The sequence below is a fragment of the Cyprinus carpio genome, chromosome A4 (assembly GCF_018340385.1).
Source record: "Cyprinus carpio isolate SPL01 chromosome A4, ASM1834038v1, whole genome shotgun sequence".
Classification (NCBI taxonomy): domain Eukaryota; kingdom Metazoa; phylum Chordata; class Actinopteri; order Cypriniformes; family Cyprinidae; genus Cyprinus; species Cyprinus carpio.
Window position 1 is genome coordinate 7014052 of NC_056575.1, and position 23399 is coordinate 7037450.

General features: G+C 37.1%; 1 protein-coding gene across 14 annotated transcripts; it reads right to left on the reverse strand.

Annotated features, from left to right (window-relative positions):
- Positions 1-57: 57 nt before the first annotated feature.
- On the reverse strand, positions 58-22677 carry LOC109079851 (protein-methionine sulfoxide oxidase mical3b-like). 14 transcript variants are annotated; one of them, XM_042748720.1, is made up of 32 exons: positions 22152-22650; positions 19314-19648; positions 19011-19218; positions 17977-18090; positions 17799-17900; positions 16885-17040; positions 16583-16683; positions 16242-16499; positions 15265-15380; positions 15040-15166; positions 14881-14965; positions 14661-14808; positions 12992-13188; positions 12787-12893; positions 12638-12709; positions 12315-12482; positions 10928-11038; positions 10169-10352; positions 9563-9648; positions 8790-9067; positions 8515-8705; positions 8153-8230; positions 5798-7018; positions 5606-5694; positions 4264-4371; positions 4088-4181; positions 3263-3313; positions 2672-2737; positions 2458-2550; positions 1171-1270; positions 934-1007; positions 58-818 (listed from the first exon to the last, which is right to left on the reverse strand). In XM_042748720.1, the coding sequence occupies exons 2-32, from the start codon at positions 19572-19574 to the stop codon at positions 634-636; spliced, it is 5229 nt and encodes a 1742-aa protein (XP_042604654.1). In that variant the 5' UTR covers positions 19575-19648; positions 22152-22650; the 3' UTR covers positions 58-633. The 14 variants fall into 14 exon arrangements, with proteins under 14 accessions (XP_042604654.1, XP_042604651.1, XP_042604648.1 ...); XM_042748717.1 differs by having other exon boundaries at positions 8515-8702; positions 14661-14965; positions 22152-22674; XM_042748714.1 differs by having other exon boundaries at positions 14661-14965; positions 22152-22655.
- Between the last annotated feature and the right edge of the window lie 722 nt (positions 22678-23399).

Consider the following 23399-nt stretch of genomic DNA (forward strand, 5'->3'; position numbering starts at 1 on the left):
TCATGCCAAAAAAACAAAACGGTGACTAAACTCCAAATGAAAATGTAATAGTCCATACATTTTTCTTAAAAGAATGGTTGTTTAATGCAAGGAAGTTTTACAGAATTATACATAACCGCAATTTCAAATAAATTCTGTGCGAGTAGATTATGCAGAGAAAATTACGATAATTAAAAAAAGCACATTTCATCCAATAAATGAACTGTGTGAGGTTAGCTTATACAGGTTGTCCAAAAAAAGAAAGAAAAACATCTTAAAATTCATTAATAAACACAGGTCTTATTTTGTATAATTTTACATGCATCAATCTGTACTGTATATTGACAATGTGGTTATATATGCCATTCCATATTAATTTCCGTTAAGTCAAAACATGGTGGATCTGGGTAAAACTACAGATGTACCTTAACTTTATCAACAAAGAGAGCAAACAAAAAGAGGTTCCTTTGCATAGTACCGTAGCAGTCTAGAATAGTAGTATTTGGCAGCAAGACATTGCCATTTGTCCTATTCAGGGCCTGTATTTTGCACCTCAAAGGAATTATTGCCTCTGGGTCAATCTCTTGCTGTGTCCCGGGATTCATTATTCAGACACCCATGTAGTTTAATGGTAGAGATTCGTGCATGTGCGAGTCAGTCCCAGTGCAGACTGAAGCCCTTAGAAAGCATGACGGCCTCCAGGTCACTGTCCTCCTCTTTTTCCCTCACTCGCTGCTCCTCCAGCAAGACCACCAGCGCATCCCTCTGCTCCACCACATCCAGCATCTCACTCAATATACGCCTCTCCTCCACCAGCTCATCCTCCCCCTTCAGATGGTCTGAGAGAGAGAAAGAGGTGCTGTGAAGTTGCTATTAATTAAAGAACCACTATGAGAGAAAACCACAAAGGAGTAAGGGGAATTTGAATAATTAATATCCTCTGTGTGCTCTAACCGTCCACCGCCATGCGCTCTCTCAGCTCTTGCTGCAGTCGGCTCTGCCTGTCCTCCAGCTCCAGTTCACGTGCACTGTGTACAGACCACACAGATGAGAACAGAGCGATCAAACAATACTAGACCAAACCGAGAAGCTGAACACTTACAGTATGTAATACCTGATGTAAACACACAATGCCAGATCAGTCTGCACAGTTCAGACACTATTTAAACATTCAAACTGTTGAATACTCACAATATCATGAGCTCAGATTCATAGCGCACGAGAGCATTCTTCTCCTGCACCAGTTTAAACCACTGATGCATTAAGCTAGGATCATCTTTCTTTCCCATTCCTGTAAGAGAGAAGAGGAGCATGGGACACTGGACACGCTAACATACATATGCATAAATGTGTCTAAACAGGGTCCAAATTATTACTTTATAAAATTGGCTTCGGCTTTGGTCCCTCAATATAAGAATGATAGCTTGAAAGATAAAATGAAAGACATGCAAGTCAAATGAAAGACATACAAAAAATAAATAAATAAAATTATATATATATATATATATATATATATATATATAATATATATATATATATATATATATATATATATATATATATATATATATAATAAGAAATAAATTTAATTTTTAACTTAAAAATCTATTATAAATTAGTTTTTGTATGTATGTATTAAATATTTATATTTTATTAATTAATTTATTATAATATTAATTTAAAAACACTTTAAAAAGCTAATTTTGGACCCTGCTTATAAACTTCACTACTGTTCAAAAGTTTGGGGTCAGTAAATCCTTTTAATGTTTTTGAACCTCTTGAGTCTCTTATGCTTACCAAGGCTGCATTTATTTAACAAATAAATACATTAAAAACTGTGAAATTTGAATACAGTTAAAAATGTTTTCTATTTTAATATATTATAAAATGTAATTTATTCCTGTGATGCAAAGCAGAATTTTCAGCAGCCATAACTCATAATAATTTTCAGTGTCACATGACCTTTCAGAAAAATTTCTAAATTGCTGATTTGGTGAAACATTTCTTCTTATTATCAATGTTGAAAACTGCTTAATATTTTTATGGAAACTGTGAAGATAAATAGAAAGTTCAAAAGAACAACATTTACTGTATCACTTTCGTAACATTACAAATGTCTTTAATGTCACTTTTGATCAATTCAGTGCATCATTTGCTGAATAAAAGTTAATTAAAAAAAAAATAATAATAAAATCTTAGTGTCCTTAAACTTTTGAACAGTAGTGTTTTTATCAAAACATGCAAGCAGACAAAAACAAACAGTGAACTGATACACACTAGACAATGATACAAAAAAAACATCTGCGCACACACACACACACACACACAATGTCAATTCCCATCATTTCCCAAATAAAACAGGGTGTGACATTTTAGATGTATGGACAGCCATGCAGATCAATAAAGTGTCATGCCCATGCAACTCCATCGCGGAAGGTTACAGAATGAAATTTGAGATTACAGGACAGAATAACGTACTTAGCTGATGAAGTGGAGGTTCTTGCACTACATAAAGAAAAAAGACTGTACAGACATAAACTGAATGATCGTGTTCTGTCCCTTTAGCTTTGGCTGCATACAGCAGGACACAGGAAGAAAGAGGAAAAAGAGAGAAAGGTAAAAGGATTTAGAAATGGTTGGTATTACAAAATCCACACTAGAGGTGTGAGACAGGAAGCTGGGGAGGTGTTACCTTCCGAGGAAGAGCAAGGACAGAGATAGACAGGCCTTCTACGAGGGGAACCTAGAAAGGGCTCGACTAAGACCGCAGAGACGGCAGAAAAAAAGAGGAGAGGAGCAATTCAGGAATTCAGGAACGCAACAAAGCAAGGATGGGAACAGTGGAGGAATGTGAGGTGCGAAGCTGAAATGGGTCGAGTTGGATGTTCATGTCCAGGCAGTGGTCTGACTGACAACCTGCTGTCTCAGAAAGTAGGCCACCGGAGAGGTAAGCTGAAAGTAAAAGTTGAAATAACTTCTAAAAATACACCATCGATCTACCCCAACTAACATCTCATCTCATACAGTCACACCCACCAGACGATACAAGCTAACTAATGCTACCACGAGCACCAAGATCCAATTTAGACACAAAGCTAATAGCAAGCAGACAGGACAGGGTCCACAGCACGAAAAAAGCCTGTTTTTACACCACCATGTTAACATAAAGATTCTAAAACGGCTGTTTAATTTGTGTTAACTCATTAACTAATGAGCCTGTAAGTTGGTAAACGTGTTTGTTAGTGTCATTAGCATGAGCGCCAAGTCAAATTGTCGTACATACCACCCAGATGTATGTCCAAAAGATTAGATGTACTAGAGTCTCCCCAGAAGTCTATATCATGAGGAAAGACAAGTCATGAGGATTGTGACCATTAGAAGTCAAAGAAAACAGAATATCTTGCACTGCTCTGTCTCTGTGTTTTATGAAAATACGCTAATGCCGTGAACAGTAAAAGATGATAGGCAATATGTTTTTGATGAATGTAAGACTTTGTTAACAAACATATAATGAGTATGAACAATGAGGGATGATGACATTTCATAGTACATCATATATATTGCAAGAATGGCTAAAATATTAAATAAAATAAATTAATATAATAAAAACATTTGTGAGGTTTAAGCTTAAAACACCAAATACACTTATATTCAAGATACATCTGAACCAGCTAAGACCATCTTACACCAGCAAACCAGATTAGGCTGGTTTAAGGCTGGTATCATAAAATTGTTTTTTTATTTAGATATTTTTATTTTTTTGATTATATTATATAAAATTATATATTTATGATTTTTAATGCATTATTATGTATTATTTTTATTAAAATATATATTTTTTTTTTATTACTATTAGCCTATTTATTAGATAAAAACTGATTAAGAACAGGACTGATCACAATTTGCATGGAACGACATTAAAAGATATGTAAAATAATATAATAAAATGTTGTAAAATAAAATAATGTTTTGAATAACTGAATCCAATTTAATCAGTTCTGAATCTTTAAATTGCTAAATTAATTAATTATTAAATTATTTCTATAAAATGATATTATTGCTTAGGCTCATCCGTTTGACAAGGAAGTGACAGATGATTGACAGGTACCTGCTTCGCCTCTTAGTGCTTTCTCCACAGCTACACCCTTCTCCTCCAGCTGCCTCTGCTTGACCTCCACCTGCTCCAACTGACGCTGGATTATCTGAGATGACGTATACAAAAATAAATACATATTGTTCAAGAGGCACATTAACAAGCATGCTTCAAAGACGACACACACAGACCTGTGCCCTGTGCAGCCTCCGCAGCTCCTCCTGCTTGGCCTGTCTGCGCACTGCTCTCTGCACTCGGCGTGTCAGCTTGGCGTTGAGTTCTTCCTCCGTTTCTGCTCTCTGAAAAAGCGTGGTACAGAAACTTATGCTGGAAGGGTCCGGGAACACCACCCAAACACCTACCACCTCTGACGGACATGACGACACTGGTGTGGCCGCCTTGGTCGGCAGCTCTGGCAAAACACTGCGTTTCTATTAAGGGACAAGATGCTGAATGTTGCAGATTCAGCCAATGGGATTAAAGACTGAAGGGGCTCAACACGTGAAATAAAAAGCTGCTACCTTAACAGCATACGCCCTCTTGAATGCCAATGCATGAGGCACGTAAAGCGACTCGGGAGAGAGAAGACAGAAACTGAATTAATCTATAAATAATCCATTAATCTGTATTATGAGTACAACAACTAAACAGTGCTAAACACAGCACAAACTCCATTACAAAATACACATCTATGAGCTATAATCACAGGAAACGGTTTTCCAAGCTACTTTAAGCATCACAATCTAAACTCTGTAAAAACAATTCATTGCCATATTTGATACCTCATCCCCTTCATGCACCTTCTCATATATTGTTTCTTTCAAAAGGTCTGACTTGATATCAGACAGTTCTTCCTTCAGCTGAGAGCACATTTAGAAAAAAGACATTTAATTACCACAAACTTTCAATAGGAAAACTCACGAAGCATTAAATTATTCCATTAGTCCAGCTATAAAGCTCTAAGGAGTCACGGATAAATGCTAGGCAATGAGTTGCATATTGTTGTATATAGAAAATATCTGAAGACTAAAGAGGGCCATGAGAAAATGTAAAGGACAAAAATCAATTACAAAAGTAAAGTGAGCAGCAAAGATAAATAACAATGGAGTCATATTGTGAGAAATCAAACTTTCCTTGATTTTTCAAGTTCACTGAACTGTGAAATAATGGGAACTTTCAGATAAAATCAATTTATTGGAACTAAGCTGCAAAAATGACTCACTCTGAAGTCCTTGGACTTCTGATATAAAGCGAAAAGGCCAGTTACATAAAAGTCTTAAAGACACACAGCACAAATTGCCTGTTTTATTCTAAAGGTAGCAGAATTTTCATTTTCTATTGTCAATAATGTGGCAATATATGAAGCACAGCTAACACAGAAGTCACTTTCAAACCAAACAGATATCCTTTGTGAAATTTCCAGTTGCATGGATTTCTATTGAAATGGCTGTATTTTGCCCTTGAAAATATGCAGAATAATGTTTAATGTAGCCTTAAGGATCAGAGAAAGGAGATAGGAGTGTTTTACTCTACCTGAGCTCTAAGAGGACATCTTTCTAGAAGAGCATGGCAGGACAAGTCTGTATCTTCAGAGAAACTTGGATTTTTTCGGAAACACAAGTCTGCAATGTAGAAAGTCATGTTCATGTCATGTTCATGTGGTACAGTTTATTTATAGATCCATCCATCCATCCATCCATCCATCCATCCATCCATCCATCTCACCTGAGGTTCTGTTGATTCCCGACACTTTCCGCTTGCTCTCTGTGTTAGTTGCGGCAGGCTGAGTTTCCGCCACCATCACAGCCTCCTTCCTCTTTTTGTCTTTCTTATGCACCGAAAAAACGGTCTTCCAGAGCGATTTGTGCTTTCCTGGCTCCCGCTGAGTCTCAGCCCCTGCGTTCACACTCTTGCTGTTTTTACAGGGGGAAAACAACGAGTTGTACTTTTTCTCTTTCTCCTCCACACGCGTGTCTGCCCCCCACAGCTTCATCTCTGACTTACGAAGCCTGACCTCCGGTCCCCCTGCCAGCAGAGGGGCGACCATCCGGTCTGGAAGTGTCCTCCTGTGCTCCAACCTACGGTTGTCCATCTGGCCAGCCGTGTCCTCGGTTTCAGAGACACAGGATCTTTCCGGCAGTCTGGAAGCTTCTTCCGCCTCATCTCCACATAGGATCTCAATTTCATCCGGAGGAAGACTCGCTTGATCGAGGTCGGGATTAAAACCGTCCCGCTGTGGAACAGGAATAGCGCAGGTCGATGAGAAGACCATGACCTCTCGGCCCAGTATCGGTTCAGAATGGTGAAGGGCACGAGGGGAGTGAGATGGGCTGTAGGGAGGAGTCGGAAGACCTGTGTCTGGATTTAAAACGCTTTCATTTCCAAATGAGGTGGAATTTAGGTCCAAATCCTGCTTGTCCCCCATCACACAACCTTCTACAGTGATGCTTAGTCGGTGGATTACAGAACAGCGGCCTCTCGTCTCTTCTAAAGCGACGGCTGCATCGCCGTCCGTAGTGTGAGATGGTTCAGGCGGGGATGTACTTTGAGATTGAGTTTGTGTGCTGGAGTCGCAGTTTCTTGGCATTTGGTAGGCAGAATTGGTATTGCAGGACGGTATGTAAGTGACTGAGGTGTAAAAGTTTTCTTTAATGTTAGATGTTTGGGCTGCCGTATGTTTGGGGTCACATTCTCTAGGCAGCGGAGTCAGGCCTAAACTCTTCCTGATCTCTGCACTCTTCAGCCAGAACTCCTCTACGACCTCTAAACTCTTGACAGGTGGGTTCTCGGGGTTCGTCGATAGCTCAGGTGTGGGAGTGGGGCCTGATTCTGGTGGTTTCAAAGAGGTTGGGGACTCTTCTTGTTGCTGTTGGTCACATGGTTTGGACTCTCCGTCTGAGCTGGTGTCTATATCCGTGTCATCACTGTATCCTTCAAACGACTCTGCTATTTAAAGAATGAAGGGATAAAGAAAAAAGTTTAATGAAAATTTGAAAATTCTAGATTAGTTCTAGAATCTTCTTAACAAAATTGTTTTGTGGGGAAAGCGGTGCAGCCTTTCAGGTGCTCTTAAACAAGCAGTAATATAAATCAGCCTGAGAAAAGATAAGCTTGTAAAGAGGGTTTAATCATGGTACAAATAAACTATAGAAATGCTAATTTATTGTTTTGGACGTTTTCCACATTTGGCAGATCCATATTCTGGAACTATATTTCAAATCAGTTCTCAAACATATAAAATGGCTAAATAATATATATTTTTTTTATTAATTTAGAAATTACACTAAGGTCATAACAGTAGCAATAGGTAGATGCACACTTATAAAAGAAGCTATTTGTAAATATATATATATACATATATATATATATTTATAAAAATATAAATAAAATATAAATATAATATATATATATATATATATATATATATATATATATACATACATTATATTTTTTTCAAATAGTTTATTTTATAAGTGTGCATCTACCTATTGCTACTGTTATGACCTTAGTGTAGTACATTTCACATTACTTGTACCATGTGCATCATTTTCGTGTACATTTTGTGTACATTTTTTGCTGTGCATCAATTTTTACTGTCTAGTATCTATAAAGTAGGTCATTTCTTTATTTATACTTCATAAACCGCAAAAGTCATTAAAAGTATGTGCAAACCAGGCATAGTGAATTAAAGTTGCTTTTTGTTATTTCTGTTTCTGCTCCCTTAGTGCAGTCTTACTGGTTCAGAATCTTACACTATATAGCAAATATGTTGGAATTGGTAGTGATTGTTTGCATTGTGCAGCATTATTGCTTTCTATGTGGGAAGATAAATAAAATTTGAAAACATGTCATGTTGTGCTAAGTTAGGACACAGTTCAAGTTAGATACTAATTTGCAAAATATATAAAACAGGCAAACTAAAACAACTGCAAAATATTTCTAGAGCATAACCAAAAACAAAAAATGCCAACTTTAAAATATACAAACATTAAAAATGCACCATTAATCATGCACAGCCTGCAAATGAAATAACCGGCAAACAAAATGAAAGCCATCAATTGTCATCAGGGGCGGTGCTACCTTTAACAAACCCCGCCTCTTCTTCCTCAAGCCACACCCCTGAGAGTCGTTCCCTCTGCCAAGGGCAGTACTCACCCTCTACATGTCAACACACCCCAAAATACACACACATACTGTGGTGAATACACAACAATAAACATACAAACAAGCATGACAACATTCACCTCGCACACAAACAAACATATTGTGGAAATATGACACAAAAATACATAAAGACAGACATTAAATTGAACAATACCTCATCTTAAGATGATTTTTCTGAAATAAACAAGCTATATAGTCAAAAACAATGTCAGACAAGATTACTTTGCCCATTTTATTAGAGACATTTCTAAAGAAACTGAATAGAAACAAACACCCACCATCACTAGAATCTCCTTCGTCTTGTTCTTCTTCTTCCTCCTCCTCCTCTTGATTTTCCTGGTTCTCTCCTCCCTCTTCCTCCTTTAGTTCCTTCCCCAGGTCTAACTCTCTCTCTCCATTGGTCCTGATGTTTGGCCCCTCCTCCTTCTTCCAGGCAAGCTCCTCCTCCTCTAAGTCTGACTCAGAGCTACTGAAGACCCAAAAAAGAGACAGATTTAGCCAGGGAAAACATGCCAGTAAATATTAGGAGCATAACAGGAGTATGTTTGGATACCTGGACTGCTCCTCTGTGTTCTTCTCCTGCACGCTAGCGCTGAGGTTGTGCTGTGCAAGCGTCTCCTCTGGGACCTCCTGCAGTGGGCTGTCCTGTTGCTTTGGACAGGGTTTGTAGTTCTCCAGCTCAATGCGTTCTGGGGTACCACACAGTCTCTTGGCCAGGCTGGATACCATGTCTGAGGGGGCGATGGAGGACCAGCTGTCTGGTGGGGTGGCTGTGCACACTGACCCTAGAGAGGACAACGACGTGGAAGCCGAGGACGGAGCAGGGGGAGCCTGAAGAGACAGAAACACACACAAGTCTGCATTACACATCGATAAAAGCAACAATACTTTTTTTAATCAAAGAAATGGATATTACAACTTTTCTATGATTTCCTTTCCATTTTTATTTATATAATGGAAACTAAATTATATAAAAAATATTTTAAATAAAATACATACAGCATGTTTGAATGCAGAATAAACAATGGTAGAGTTATATACACACATATATGTGTAAATATATATACAAAAATAAATATTTATTACAAAAAGTATAAAATAAAGTAAATAAAAATGTAAAAAAAAAAAATACATTAAAAATCATAAATGTATTTACAAATCTGTCTAACACATTCCTATTTTAACAAAAAATCATTCAAAAACATATATAAAACACGCTGATATTACTCTTATATAATTTTTTCTAAAATATATCTAAAAATAAAAATCTAAAAACAGGCACACTGAGGATCTTAAAGAAGTGTAATGGTGATATGATGAGGTTACCTGAGTAGGTCGAGGGACCACAGGTGGGGCCAGTCTCTTTCTCTGAGCCATTCTGAAGCTGAAGTGATGCTTACAGTAAAACTTTCCTGTACAGACCGAAAGAAAGGATAAGACGTGAGAGAGCAGTAAAATAAAAAAGTAGCTGATGCAGGGAGTAAATGTCTTATTTATACCGTAACTTACAGTCTGTCTGAATGCCGCTTCTTTTTTTAAACTTGAAGTATTTGAATCATGTGATCTATACGACCCTATCACTTGGAACTTTTTGTTGTTTTGATTCCTGTTTTTAAAAAATGCTTAAAAGGCATTTTGCTGAGGGCCTTCAATGTGTGTGTGTGTGCCCTACTGTCATTGTCGGACAACAATAAAAGCCCTGTCCCAACAGACACATATTTCAGACCTTATGACTGTGCAATGGTAACAAAAGAGCAGTTTGTTTTGCTGAAAACAGTCGCCTACAGGAACACAGAACAACAGGGCATTTTCACACAATGTATTGCCCATCTTGTGACAACATCCATTAAAAGCTAAACACCTATTGTTTTTGATATGAGCATAAAATCTTAAAAACACTAAGTACTGAAAAATGGTTAATCATACACACACCATGTAGCTGGTCGTAAGCGTAGTTGGACAGACGTAACGTGGTGCTGCAGTGGTCACACTGGAAGCAGCTCCTGTGGAAGAACTTTCCCTCCGCGCTCAGCCTTTCCATGACATAAACGCGACGGCCACAGAAATAACACACATCGCTGCCGCCCATATTCACAGGAAACTCCTTTCGACAACCCTACAGGTGAGAAGCCAAAGGTCAAGAGTCAAAATAAAGATGCTTAACCTGGGCAATTACAGCACTCAGGACAGAACTGGGGTGACAGTGTGCATTCAATCATTTTTTTATTAGTATTACTTATTATAATTATTGTGTTATTTATTTTTTGCAAATAATTTATTTTATTATTTAATATTTTATTCTTATATTGCATTTTATTTTATTTTTTCATTTATATAGAAAATAAAATTTATATATTACATAAAATATGGCTAACATAATGAAATGCTTCAAACAAAGTCTCCGATTTCACCACATGCCATAGACACAAGTTTGATTATTACAATAAATAACATTTGATTGCAGCACTTCCATGGAACAACACTTTGAGTGTGATCAGTCTAACAAAGCCGTAAAGCGTTGTGCCTTCTTAGAGGAACTGGATTACAGCAGGAACTCACACACTCACAGAAATTAGTAAATATAACACCAAACAAAAGTCAGCACTGGGTTACAGACCTCATACACACAGTAATACAGACACTAAAAGGGACACTATTCACAATGTTAGGGCACTAAAGGTGAACTCTTACCAACTCCCTCCTGTGAAGGAGCATGGGAGCTTGATCCTGCTGACTCTGAATCTGATTGGCTATCTGCTGAGCCAATGAGCTCACTCCACCCGTATACATCTGAATGTAGCTCTACAAATCAAAAGATGAGCATGGAAAACAAGCAGGAATGCAAAATGCTTCAGAGATGAAAACCATCACAAAAGACAAAAGAAATGATGTATGAATAATCATATGAGAGCATAAAGGTGTGGAAATGACAGATTGGTCTTAGAAAATAGAGAAAGCCAACAAAAATGAATACTATAAAGATAACCATAACAACAGCTATATTAATGTCCACACCAAAGGGCAATAATATAAGCACACTCTTCAGTTATGACGTCTGCCGCTTTAAAGTCTAATTGGTTTTTGATTGGAATTTGGCTGTAAATGTTTTCATAGTTCATCAACTGGAAAAAAATTCATTCTGAAAGTGATTTTGACAGTGAAATTGAATCTATCTATCTATCTAGAAATAAACCTGTCAGTCAAAGGCAAAGCCAGAAAGAAGCATAGAGGATTAGATAGAAATAATAAATAATTCTGTCTGAGATTTTTCAGTTAAGACCCTCAAATAACAACTAAAAACGAACCCAGTTAATACAAGTCATATGAGCCCCAGGCCAGTTCACACACAGAGCTCCTTCATAACTTAAAACAGCTTAAAACAGAACCAGATTAGCGATTTGCCATTGGTATATAAAAATGTACACTACTGGACCAAGTCATATAGCACAGACCTCACCGCTTCAAGTCATAGTGAACTTTGACCTTTTTCAAACTCATCAGCTACTGCTGTGTTGTGTTTTTTCTTAAGTAGGGTTGTTGGACATTAAAATGTTATTCATTGTAGAGTAAAAATTCCCAGTGCAGTCTTCTAATGCCGCAGGTCACTGACAGTGGCTTTTAAACTAATAAAACACACCTTTCAACTCTGCCTAAAGGCTTTGCCAATTCTAGTTCAACCTGTTAAAGTGTGTATGTAAGTTTGTGCAGGAGCCACTCAATCAATCAGCAGCTTTCGCTGATGAGGAGGAGGGAATGTCACTCATTATTAAGGAAAACACGCTTCAAAACACCATAAAGCAAAAAATCCTTACTCAATCAAAACTCTTTTTAATCAATTAATTTTTTGAGTGAATTAAGACTGTTGTTAATCAAGTCAGATGGACACGATGAAGCATTAAATCCTTTCTCCTGCTTAGTTCTTTTTTTTTTTTTAAAGAAAGCAAATTTAAAAAAAAACATTGTGTTGCACCTCGTCAGGACATGGTGTAGCTTAACTTAAACAAATATATGTATGCACAAGGAGACACACCTTTATACATGTTAAAGCACACATGCAATCACACAAATACTCACACACCTGTCGGCGTGTTGCAGTGGCTGAGGCTGACAGTGAGTTCTCCTCAAATTTAGCCAGCAGTTGCGTTGCCATGGACCGAACCTTGCTGTGACCCTCAGCGACCTTTGGTTCTGAACCAGGAGTTAATTCTGAAGTCTTATTTTCTTTGGTATCATGAGGAACATCCTCCTATATCAGGAAAATATCAGGAAAATATCACAGATAATCAACATAAACTCTATGCTTAATAGAGGAAAAAACTACAGTATATATACCATATACAGTACAGTATACAGTACTACAGTATATATATAAAAATGTGTGTATGTGTCAAAACAACTCACCTCCTCTGACTGGTCAGTCTGACTTGTTCTCCTCCTCTTCCCAACACTATCTGCTTCCTTCTCTTTCTTATCCTGAAAAACAGCACATCTTAACATATAGGTAACGGCTGATAAAAGATTGTTGTGTAATTGTGAGTGTGTGTGTGAACCTTGGGATTGCGTTTGCGGGACAGACTCTGTCCCAGTTTGCTGAGCAGTGAGATGGGTGAACTGGTGCTAGAGAACAGAACAGCTTTCTCTTCTGAGCTCAGGTTTCCTGTTCGGAGAAAAAAAGTGTGTATATAAATAAACATTAAAGGTTAGAAATATGAAAAAAATTAAAAATTAAAAAAACAGATAATGCCCTATCCTGACCGCCAGCTGGCGCTGTGTCTTTGAGGAGCTCATAAAGTTGACTGAGGTACATGACCATGCTAAGAGAGTCACTCTCTTCCAGTGTGCTCATCTCCTTGCCGGTCATTATAGGACAAATACCAAATTCCTGCTCCGCCATGTCCAAACCCAGCTGACCATTGAGCTCCGCCTCACTCTCCTCCAGAGACGCAAAATCACTGCAAGAAACAAAGACGCTAGTGTCAGAGTCACACATTCAGAAAACCTCAATGCAATAAAACAATCAACCCACACTTTTAGTTACTAAATTTCCTTTTGAAGAACTGAAAGCACTTAAAGGGTTCATATGATGCGATTTCAGTTTTTCCTTTCTCTTTGGAGTGTTACAAGCTCTTGGTGCATAAAAAAGAACTATAAAGTTGCAAAGACTAAAGTCTCAAATCCAAAGAGATATTCTTTATAAAAGTTAAGAGTCAACCACACCCCCCTAAAACGGCTCGTTCTAACACGCCCCCACATCTCTACATCACTATGTGGGAAGATTTGCATAACGTCGCCCAAATGTTCACACAAAGAAAGAAGGTGTAACTTTTATTCTCTCTGTTGCCGCCACTGCCATGTTGTGGAGTTGCTGTGTGTTTTGTTGTGAAAGCAAAACTACTTTGTTTGGTCTTCCAAAAGAGGACACAACTACAATGCATCTGTGGCACAACGGCTGTTTCTATAAAGTTGGGCAGTTCAAACTTTGCAAGGACAGTCTGGCGCTTAAGACTCACAGCCTGTAAGTATGTTTTTTATATTTAAATAATTTGCCAATGATGATTCAAACGTGAGTTTTGAGCAGTAGAGTAGGCTTGTTGTTGGTTGTTTCTTAGATAACAAATGCAGACATGATTTTATGTTTACGCAGCACTAAACACAACCCAACTCGAAAAAACAAATTCCAAGTCAACATAATCATCAATTATGTCCCCACTGGATGCAACAAATGCCTTGTTTGTAATGGGTTTTATTGGTTTTGTCTCATCTAGTGATGTCCGGATCGCGAACGAATCTTTCTGTTTAACTGGATCTTCTTAGTGAAAATGACCCCTTTAAGTCCTCTAGTCCAATAGAAAACGTAACTTAAATGCGATTTATTTATTGACAAATTTCCTCATCTGTTAAATATTTTTTTATAGTGTGAAGAAATAACTACGTAAACAAACTACAATAAATAAATAAATAATAAAATATGTATTTATATTATGATTTAATTAAATATATTATTTATAAATACAACACTTAATAATATGTAATATATTTATATGTATAATTATTTATTGACACATTTCATGATCTATTTAGCTACTGATGCTTTTAATCAAATATTTATTAATATGGAACTCCCGAATCCTCAATAAATAAATAAATAAATATATATATATATATATATATATATTTTTATTTTTTTTTTATTTTTTTGTTTTTACCAGATATACATATTTAAAATGGTCCCTTCTGGGAAGTAGACCAAAAATATTGACGCCACATTCACATCATATACATTTTAATCCAATAAAATGCTAGCAAAAGAAAGAAGTAACTCATAGTTTTGCCAACCTGTGAAATAAACCAGTTTACCAGCCCAGATGTTTTACCACAACGCCACAACCCTCATTCATACCCAGAGTAAAGAGTGTGAACTCACATGAGGTCAGGTCTGAATCGGTGAATGAGAGCGCACAGGGCCAGGCCGCTCCTCCAGGAAGTTGTGAAGTCCGTCACACACACGTTCATGTAACCGAGTGTTTGCTCCTGACACCAGCTCAGCAGCTTACTGTAACGAGCAACTGACTCTACACACACAGTCAGCATGTTATTTGTATGAATGTATATGTGGGAGACGGTATATATGACGTCACACATACCTTGGCGTGTAAGTCTTGGGTGTGGAGAGCTGACTGCATCAAGGCTCAAAACTGGACCCTCACCTGTGTCTATGAGATGACACACCTGTACACACATTTTCAACATCATCATGATCACCATCACTGATTGTGACTTGATTAGAATTGCAAGTTTCTAACCTGAGCAGCACCGACAAGTTGCATATTGATGTTGGGATAGCGGCTAGCAGGATCCATGCTGTACTGGCTGTGGTTTTTACTGACGTTTTCTGGTGTTGTCTGAGGAAGCAACCGATACACACTCTCTCTGAGACGGGGAAGAAACGGAGGGGGTATTAGAATAGAATCCTACATTGTCAAAACTGTTTGTGCATAAATCTGCCTTGACTTCATTCAGAATCTGACCTCTCAGCCAGAACCTGTGAAGGGGTGTTGCCCTGACCCCAGCTGCGAACCATCCAGGCTGTGTCCATGGCTGCCAGGAAGCCCCGAGCAATTCCTGTTCCCATTGGCCAGAACGGCTATAGGAAAAAGAGATGTGTAAATACACTAAAATGCTTAAAATGAGGAAAATCAGAGCAAACAACTCAGGAAAATATCGCAGGTGTTTTCAGAATGTTTTTATATTATTAGTAATTATATTACAATAACTAGATTTAGTGACTAATTTTCAAAACATTTTAAATTTAATTGATAAAACTTACCAAAATTAATTATGAAATGTATCATTGAGTGTCAAAATACATTTATATTCTTTAAAACAAGGGATACCAAAAACTTGATCAATATGATGTTATAGTCAAAATAATTGCAAATTAAAATTCTATACTATTTTTATATAAAATCAATAATTTTAAATGCTGCAAGTGAATTTAAATAACAAAAAAATGCTACAATATAAATTACAAATCAAAACAAAAAAAAATAAAATTAAATTTATGAAAAATATGGATATTCATTTTGAGCTAAAAATAAAATGTAATAAAATCAAAGAATCAAAATAATATGTTGAAATATAAATTATGCATTTAATATAAATTTACTTATAAAATTATTAATGATTTTGTTGAATTTTAGTGCAAATGAGAAATTTAAAATATTTCAAAATAATATATTAAGAACTAATAAAGAAGGAGGCGGGAACCCCGGCGAACATTCATATATATATATACACACACACACACACACACACACACACACACACACACAGATAAGGATACCGAAATTTTGTGCATTACTACCAAAAGCAAGCCTTAATATCTTATGTAATATTTCTTCTCAGATTTATATCTTGTTTTAAGGTTATTTGGACTTTCTCTAGGAAATAAGGCAAAGAAGCGTATTAATAGTAGCATTTTTTTAAGTGATCTTTGTTCTCTCACCTCTAGTAAACTATCCCCCACCAGAGCGACCAGCAGAGGGTGTCCCCTGCGCTGACGCACCATCGCCGCATTCTCAGAGGCATACATGCAGGTAAAGTCAAACATGGCCACATCTGCCTGCCCATAGTGGTTGATGGCAAAGTCCAGCATAGGGAGCTGATGATTGGTGGAGAAATCAGCCGCTTCACGGGCGTATGAGAGCAGTGCATTCTGGTCCACATTATTCCTGGACAGCAGCATCTCAGTGTCAGCATAATCCTGCAAAAAATACACAAGCGAATAGTCACTCAAAACAGCGATGTGTATGAAACGCGGATTTATGCACACAACATTAGACTCACGCGCAGAATGACTCCTTTCTCCAGAAGACTTTGCTTTTTGGCAGTCATTACAAAGTAGTGAGTGTCGTCTTTGTAATATACTATATTCTCCAGATCAATTCCTGCACAGAAAAGATGTTGACTGAAACTCATTATTGTTTACATAATCTTAAACACATGATAACTCATTCATATTTGAGAAGACAAACGTGCTTAGCTATACAAAAATGTATACTGCTTAAAACACATTTGAGTGCAATACATGAGCTTTTGGTATCTTTAAACTGTAGTAATGTTTTAGTTACAATGAAATAATTGAGTACCGGTAGCCTGCCGGAGGTCCTGGAAAAACCTCTGGTTGAAGATGAAGGCAACACCGCTGATCTCCTCCACTTTAGCCTCGGCAGTGGTGTTGCGATTGATGAAATTGGCCGTGATGGCAATGGCCAGTTTCCCCCGAAACTCCTTCCTGCGAAACCCTAACAGACCCAGATGAATAAAACCATCATAAAGAGGCTTTGAAACCCAGAAAATGAATTAGTGACGTCCAAAACAGGGTAAAATTAGAATAGGGGAACTGTCTGCTGTAGATGACTGTGAAGCATGTGATATGCTTCTTGCCACCGCTAGACACTTTTCAAGCATTTGATGTTCCTCAGTTTATGACGACATCGCACAAGATGATTTTTTTTTACTTTTATGTCTTTATATTTTATTTTAACAGCAGAGTCACGATAACAAGAGACACTGAATATAAAATAGCTTTTCATTTTAGTATTACACTATACATTCCCTAATATATTCCTTAATATTATTTCTGGATGCTGATATCTTGCTGATAAATCACAAATACATCATATATTATCTCATTGAACAGTGTAGGTAAGTTTTCATGATCGATTTTCTCTAGTCTGTACTACATCTTTTACATTTCTTTACAAGTTAAAACAGTAGGGGTTTATTTTAGCTTGTGCCACTAATAACCACAATATGAGTGGCGTCATTTCCTATCGCCAAACCAGTTAGAGAACAAACTGTGTGCAGCAATGCATGTGTGAGAGAGAGAAAAAAAGGGAAGACCATTGAAAATGAGCAGAGAACTTGGGAACTAAAGTTACGAAATGGTGTGAAACCAGGAAGACATATAAACCACTGACTAAAGCGTCTGTTGCATTTCTGATTGGATAATCTGTTATCACAACAGGCCTGAGACCGAGGTGTTTCGCAGATACTGTACCTGGTAAGGTGTTTCTTCTACCATCTGCCCCAATAACCACATCAAACTCCAGCTGACTGACTGGATGAGAGTTGGGGTGGACTTCTGCTCGCCAGCCAACACCTGAACAGTACAAATGTGAAAATCAATTTTGTTGGCAGTTAAAATTAGGGTGAAACTGGTTCAATTATGTTCTTACATTTCTCTTGGTCCTCTGGAGGCTCCACTAGATGTTTGAACTCCACATTCACATGAATCTCAACGCCCAGTAACAAGGCCACCTTCAAAAGTATCAGCTGCAACTGACGAATACCTGCACAGACATAGATGTTGATCAAATCAAATTAACATGAAAATGGGATTTAAAATGTCTTAATGAGCATTAAATGGCATTCAAAAAAAAAAAAAAGTTGAATAACTAGTTTTTTAAGTATATTTTATATTTGTAGACTTTTAATCATAAAACTCACAAAAATTAATTATGACATAAATGAGTAAAATTAATAATTAAATGAATTAATAATTAAAATATTAATAATTAATTAAATGGAAAGTGCCTTTAGTCTAAATACAGTAAATTAATAATAAATTATTTTAAATACTACAAATATTTAGGCAACGCAACATGATAAAATATAAATTTAAAATTTTATATAAATCTACTTATTAAATGTTTAATGCTTTTTTTTTTATTAAATTGTAAATAAAGTAAATTGTAGATGAAAAAATAAGAAAATGTACATTTCATTTAAATATCAAATTTAAATACTGATAAAAATAAATAAATAAAAAACTATAACAAGGCCACTTTAAAAGCAAATAAATAACTTTATTATTTAAAAAAATATTGGGTAAAAAGTAGGTTGGGACTTTTATTCACTGGGAATTGATTGTGAAAAGATTGTGAAAAGTGGGCGTTAACCAATAGCCTGAGTGGACACCACCAAAAAAGGAGGAGAAGCATTTTTTTTTTAAATAAAATAAATCTCACTGATACACTGTGTGCAATAAAACCACAAATGTGTATTCAACTCAGTTCACAGTGCTCCTGTAGCTCAAGTGGTAGAGCATTGCGTTATGAAGTGCAAGGTTGGGGGTTCGATTCCCCGGGAACACATGATAGGTAAAAATTGATAGCCTGAATACACTGTAAGTCGCTTTGGATAAAAGCATCTGCTAAATGCATAAATTTAATTTTAATTTAATTCTCAGTTCAAGTTCACATTAACTTACTGATATGGTCTATGGCTCCAGCACAAAACTTCCCGTAGAACTTTTTGGCCCCCAAACCACGGAGGTCCTGGATGGTGAAAGGCCAAAGGTGAAGAACATTGTTCCGTGAGAAAATATCTCGCTTTTCCACCAGAACCACCCTGGCGCCCAGAAATCGCAGCTCTATAGCTGTCCGCAATCCACACGGACCTGCACCTATGATCAGACACTGAACACACAACAAAAACCTGCATGTGAAACAGTTTTCAGCACACTAGTGAAGAGAACTCTCTCTTGCAATGCACTGCAGGTGACTCTTTGTACCGTGGTGCTGGTGCAAGCATGCCCTCTCATGTATTCTCTCTGGCTGGCTCTTTTATCCAGTTTGGCCCATAGTGCTTTGGCCTTCCAGTAGTGCAGTCTGCTCCTCAGGGTGTGGTAGAACTGCGGCTGACCACCAGGATGCAGCTTCAGCTCTTCACACAGCTCCTGGAAGGCCCTGAGGGTCTCCCTGCATGTGGCGGCTTGAACAAAGGCATCGAATAGGGCGTGCACATGACACGTTTTAGACTGTCCGTCCCACATATCTGCTCCTCAAATGACCCTGATGACCCGCACAGGAGTCAGCTCACCTCCAGAAGATACCAGACACAGGACATCTGAGGAAGAGAAATGATTTCTGGTGACTGCAGGGTGATTTTGGACACATGGGGAAGAGATGAACATGGAACAGGGAACAGAGAAAGCAATCTGCATAGATAGGCTGTGAAGCAGATTTTTTTTGTGAAGTCAGCAAAAGTGCTGCCACATTCTTATTCCGTGCTATCCACCTTCACATCATGTTCCACTCAGACACATGTCTCTCATTAACTCCTCAACTCAATGTGTAACTGCTTATAAAAGAGAAAAAAATATAAAATCCATATAAAAGACACTTTAAAAACAAATTAAATCAATAAACTAATAAAATATCCTTGGAAATTTGTGATATTTAGTATAATATATGATTAGTAATATTATTTAGTATACTATATTAATAAATTAGTTGATACTTGGATATTTTGAGATCATCAAACAAAAAAAGCATTGGTGAATTGATAATGCAAAATCAAATAATTTTGAGTAAATAAACAAATTGATAAATAAAAACAATAAAATAATGTTTCATTTCACCAATTTTGTAAATCTCATTACCTTATATTGTATTATCTGAATGTATGTTTATCTGTATTATATCAAGCATAGATAACTATAGCTACTATGTGTGTGTGTGTGTGTGTGTGTGTGTGTGTGTGTGTGTGTGTGTGTGTGTAAACAGGTACAGACAGGTAACAAACAGGTAAACAAAATGTGTTTGCAGTAGTCTGTGGCTCCAGCACTGACACCAGTGATCATTCTGATTGGCTGTTGAGTAAAAGGGGTGGGGATTAAAGTGCTCCACAGAGTCAGCAATAAACACCAGACAGTAAAACACTTCATTACGCACATACAAAAGATTACAGCAACTGCACTGACTCAGTTCATTCAGGCCTTTTACTCAGCCGTGCTATTCAGTCTGGATGAAAAGTCTGACCTCTAAGCGCCCACATGAGAATGAGTCATTATATGAGCTTCCAGATGATGCCTGATTTGATATCTCATGATTATATGCAATGATAAGGAGACTATTTAAGCGCAATTTTGGTGTCCAAATCCTTTTAATGGCACATTTCTTTACCCTCTTGCACCTACTTGTCTTTTAAATTAATGACAGAATAATCTGTGCACATCTGTGTGTTATCTTTAAGAAAGAATATGATACAGCAAGTGTGCTTAGATTATTTAAATGCACTAAAGCAGATACTGATATAATGTCTAAAAGAATGGAGCCCATTAGAAACAGGGCCAGCCTGGTATTAAATCTTGGGAATGCTACACACTGGAAAAAGAGGGGGATTATGGGTGAGACAAGGTGACTGTCAATCTAATCGTTCTCTTATCTTGATGAAATGAAAAGTCTGTCATCAAAATTGAATGGTGACCAGGAGCTGTCAAGTTCCCAAAATAACAAAAAACACCATAAAAGGATCATAAACATATATTCTAAGTATATTCTAATCTTCCTATTCTAAACTCATTTGCCACACCAGGACACGTCACACCAGGTTTGACATCAATTTGAAAAAAGTTTTTATAATTATAGGTTCTTGTTACTCATAACTGCTTGTGAAGTGCCACGTCTCAATATGCACACAAATTAAACTACAAATGTGAACGTTTTAAGAGCTTAGAGGTAAAAAACTTCAGTCTGATCCTCATGTAAAGTTATTTTTGGACTTTGGATGACAGACAAGTCATATGGACCACTTTTACAGTACTTTTTTTCATTTTTGTAGTTTGACTGACCCTGGTCACCATTCACTTGCATTGTACAGAAAAGAACAGCATGAACATTCTGCTAAACGTCTCCTTTTGTGCTCTGTGGAAGAAAAAAGTTAAACAGGTTTGAAGGTAAGTAAATGATTAAAGAATTATAATTTCGGAATGATCTATTCCTTTAAGCAAAGAATATGGTCACGAGCAGTTCATGGAAACTGTGCGTAAGAAGAACAAGAAGAAGTTACTCTCAAAACGAAAACTCACGATTTTATTGGCGGTCACTGACACATGATTCTCATGTCCACTGTAAATGGAGAACAAAACCCTGAAGTATCATCATCATAAAAATAAATGACCTGGATTAATATCCATATATTCCCATCTCTCTCCTCTCAAATGTCTCAGTGACTGACTGCTGTGCAGTTTGTGAACACAGGATTACAGAACACAAGGCAAGTGCTGCAGAAAGAGGATCGATCAGATTTTTCTCTAGTCAGCCATTCAGTCATTGATTACACTGTGAAACTACTGTATATAGGAATTTGCACATATTCATTAAACTATACAGTCATTCATTGAGTATGTAGATTCAAAGTGTTTCCATAAAAGCATGCACCAAGAATGACAACCCAACAGCTGCAGTCATATGCTTTTTCAGCTCTTTCCACATTCTATCGAGCATCTGAACTAATATAGGTTTCTTCAGATCCGGTCACAAAGCATCAACATTGCTGCACTGGACTGACACATGCACGCACACACACACACAAACACACAAATACATTCAATGCAAGTGAGACTTACCGTGCTGCTTCTCTGCGCTGTGCACATGCTGCAGACATGCTTTCCTTCCTCTTCTCTCACTCTGTTTTTCTCTGGCAAGTTCCCAAGTGGATCTAAAGCTGTTGGTGCCACATTAACTCTGGTATCATATACACAGCTGCAGTGCAAGAATTAGCTCCACCGCTTCACAGACACACACACTGTCCTCTTTCTCTCTCCATCTCTCAGTAGCCAAGGTCAGAGGAAGGAGCTACCAGGCACATGCTGACTCCTCCTCTACACAAACGCTTTCAAGCAGGCAACAACCACAAACATTGTCTTTCAGGAAACACACTCTATGTCACATACTGTACACCCTGTAGATGATTTGCATTTTGCAGGCAGTGCATGTTAATTGTACAGATTCATTATTCAGTATTGCTGCAGAGCTGTTAGTGGAAGGTGTTGGAGTGTTATAGAAAGCAGCCCTAAATCTAATCTGATTTACCCCGGGACTGAGAATTCTTAAAGAGATTACAGACAGAGCACAGATGAGGGAGGGTAAGAGAAGAGTGGTGGAGGAAAGACAGATCTGGAAAACCTAACACTTTTGATTGCTACTGAACACAAACGTAATGTCTAATGTCTCCCTCAAGTTGTTGTTATTGTTTAGATTAAAGAAATTCATGATTTCAGTGGTTCATTCAGAAATTCAAATTCTGTTTGAGGGCTAATTGAAGGCTATCCCTAAAGAAACAACAGGGAATGGTTTTCTCCAAGAAGAGCATGAGGGCCCTTCAATTACATAAAAGGGAGTGCTCATGTCGTCAACTAAATTGCACATGAAAATGGTCATTAACATGACAAGAATTACATCTTTCTTAACACTGTTGACAAAATGACGAGGCACTCTGTTAGCAGGATACTAAAATAAACAAAAATCTGAATCAACAAATTAAAACATTATAAAACTCACCCAGATGCAACCTATATGAGATTAATCAGAAATATTACAACTTGTATCGGCGAATGCAAACATTGTATCATTGCATCACTGTATTTCAATAGTTTACTACTGTATTATAATGTTATTGCAGGATTTTAGGTTTCGACATGGACAGTTTTGGTTTTGTTATAGTTATGCTGATAATGCTTATCTATTTTATATACTATAATGCTGTTTTATGCAACAAAAATGAATGGCATTTTAGAAAAACTGTCTAAAAGTAATGCAATATTGACTAAATATAAAGGATATTTTTGCCAAAAGGTGAAAACTATGACTTAAAT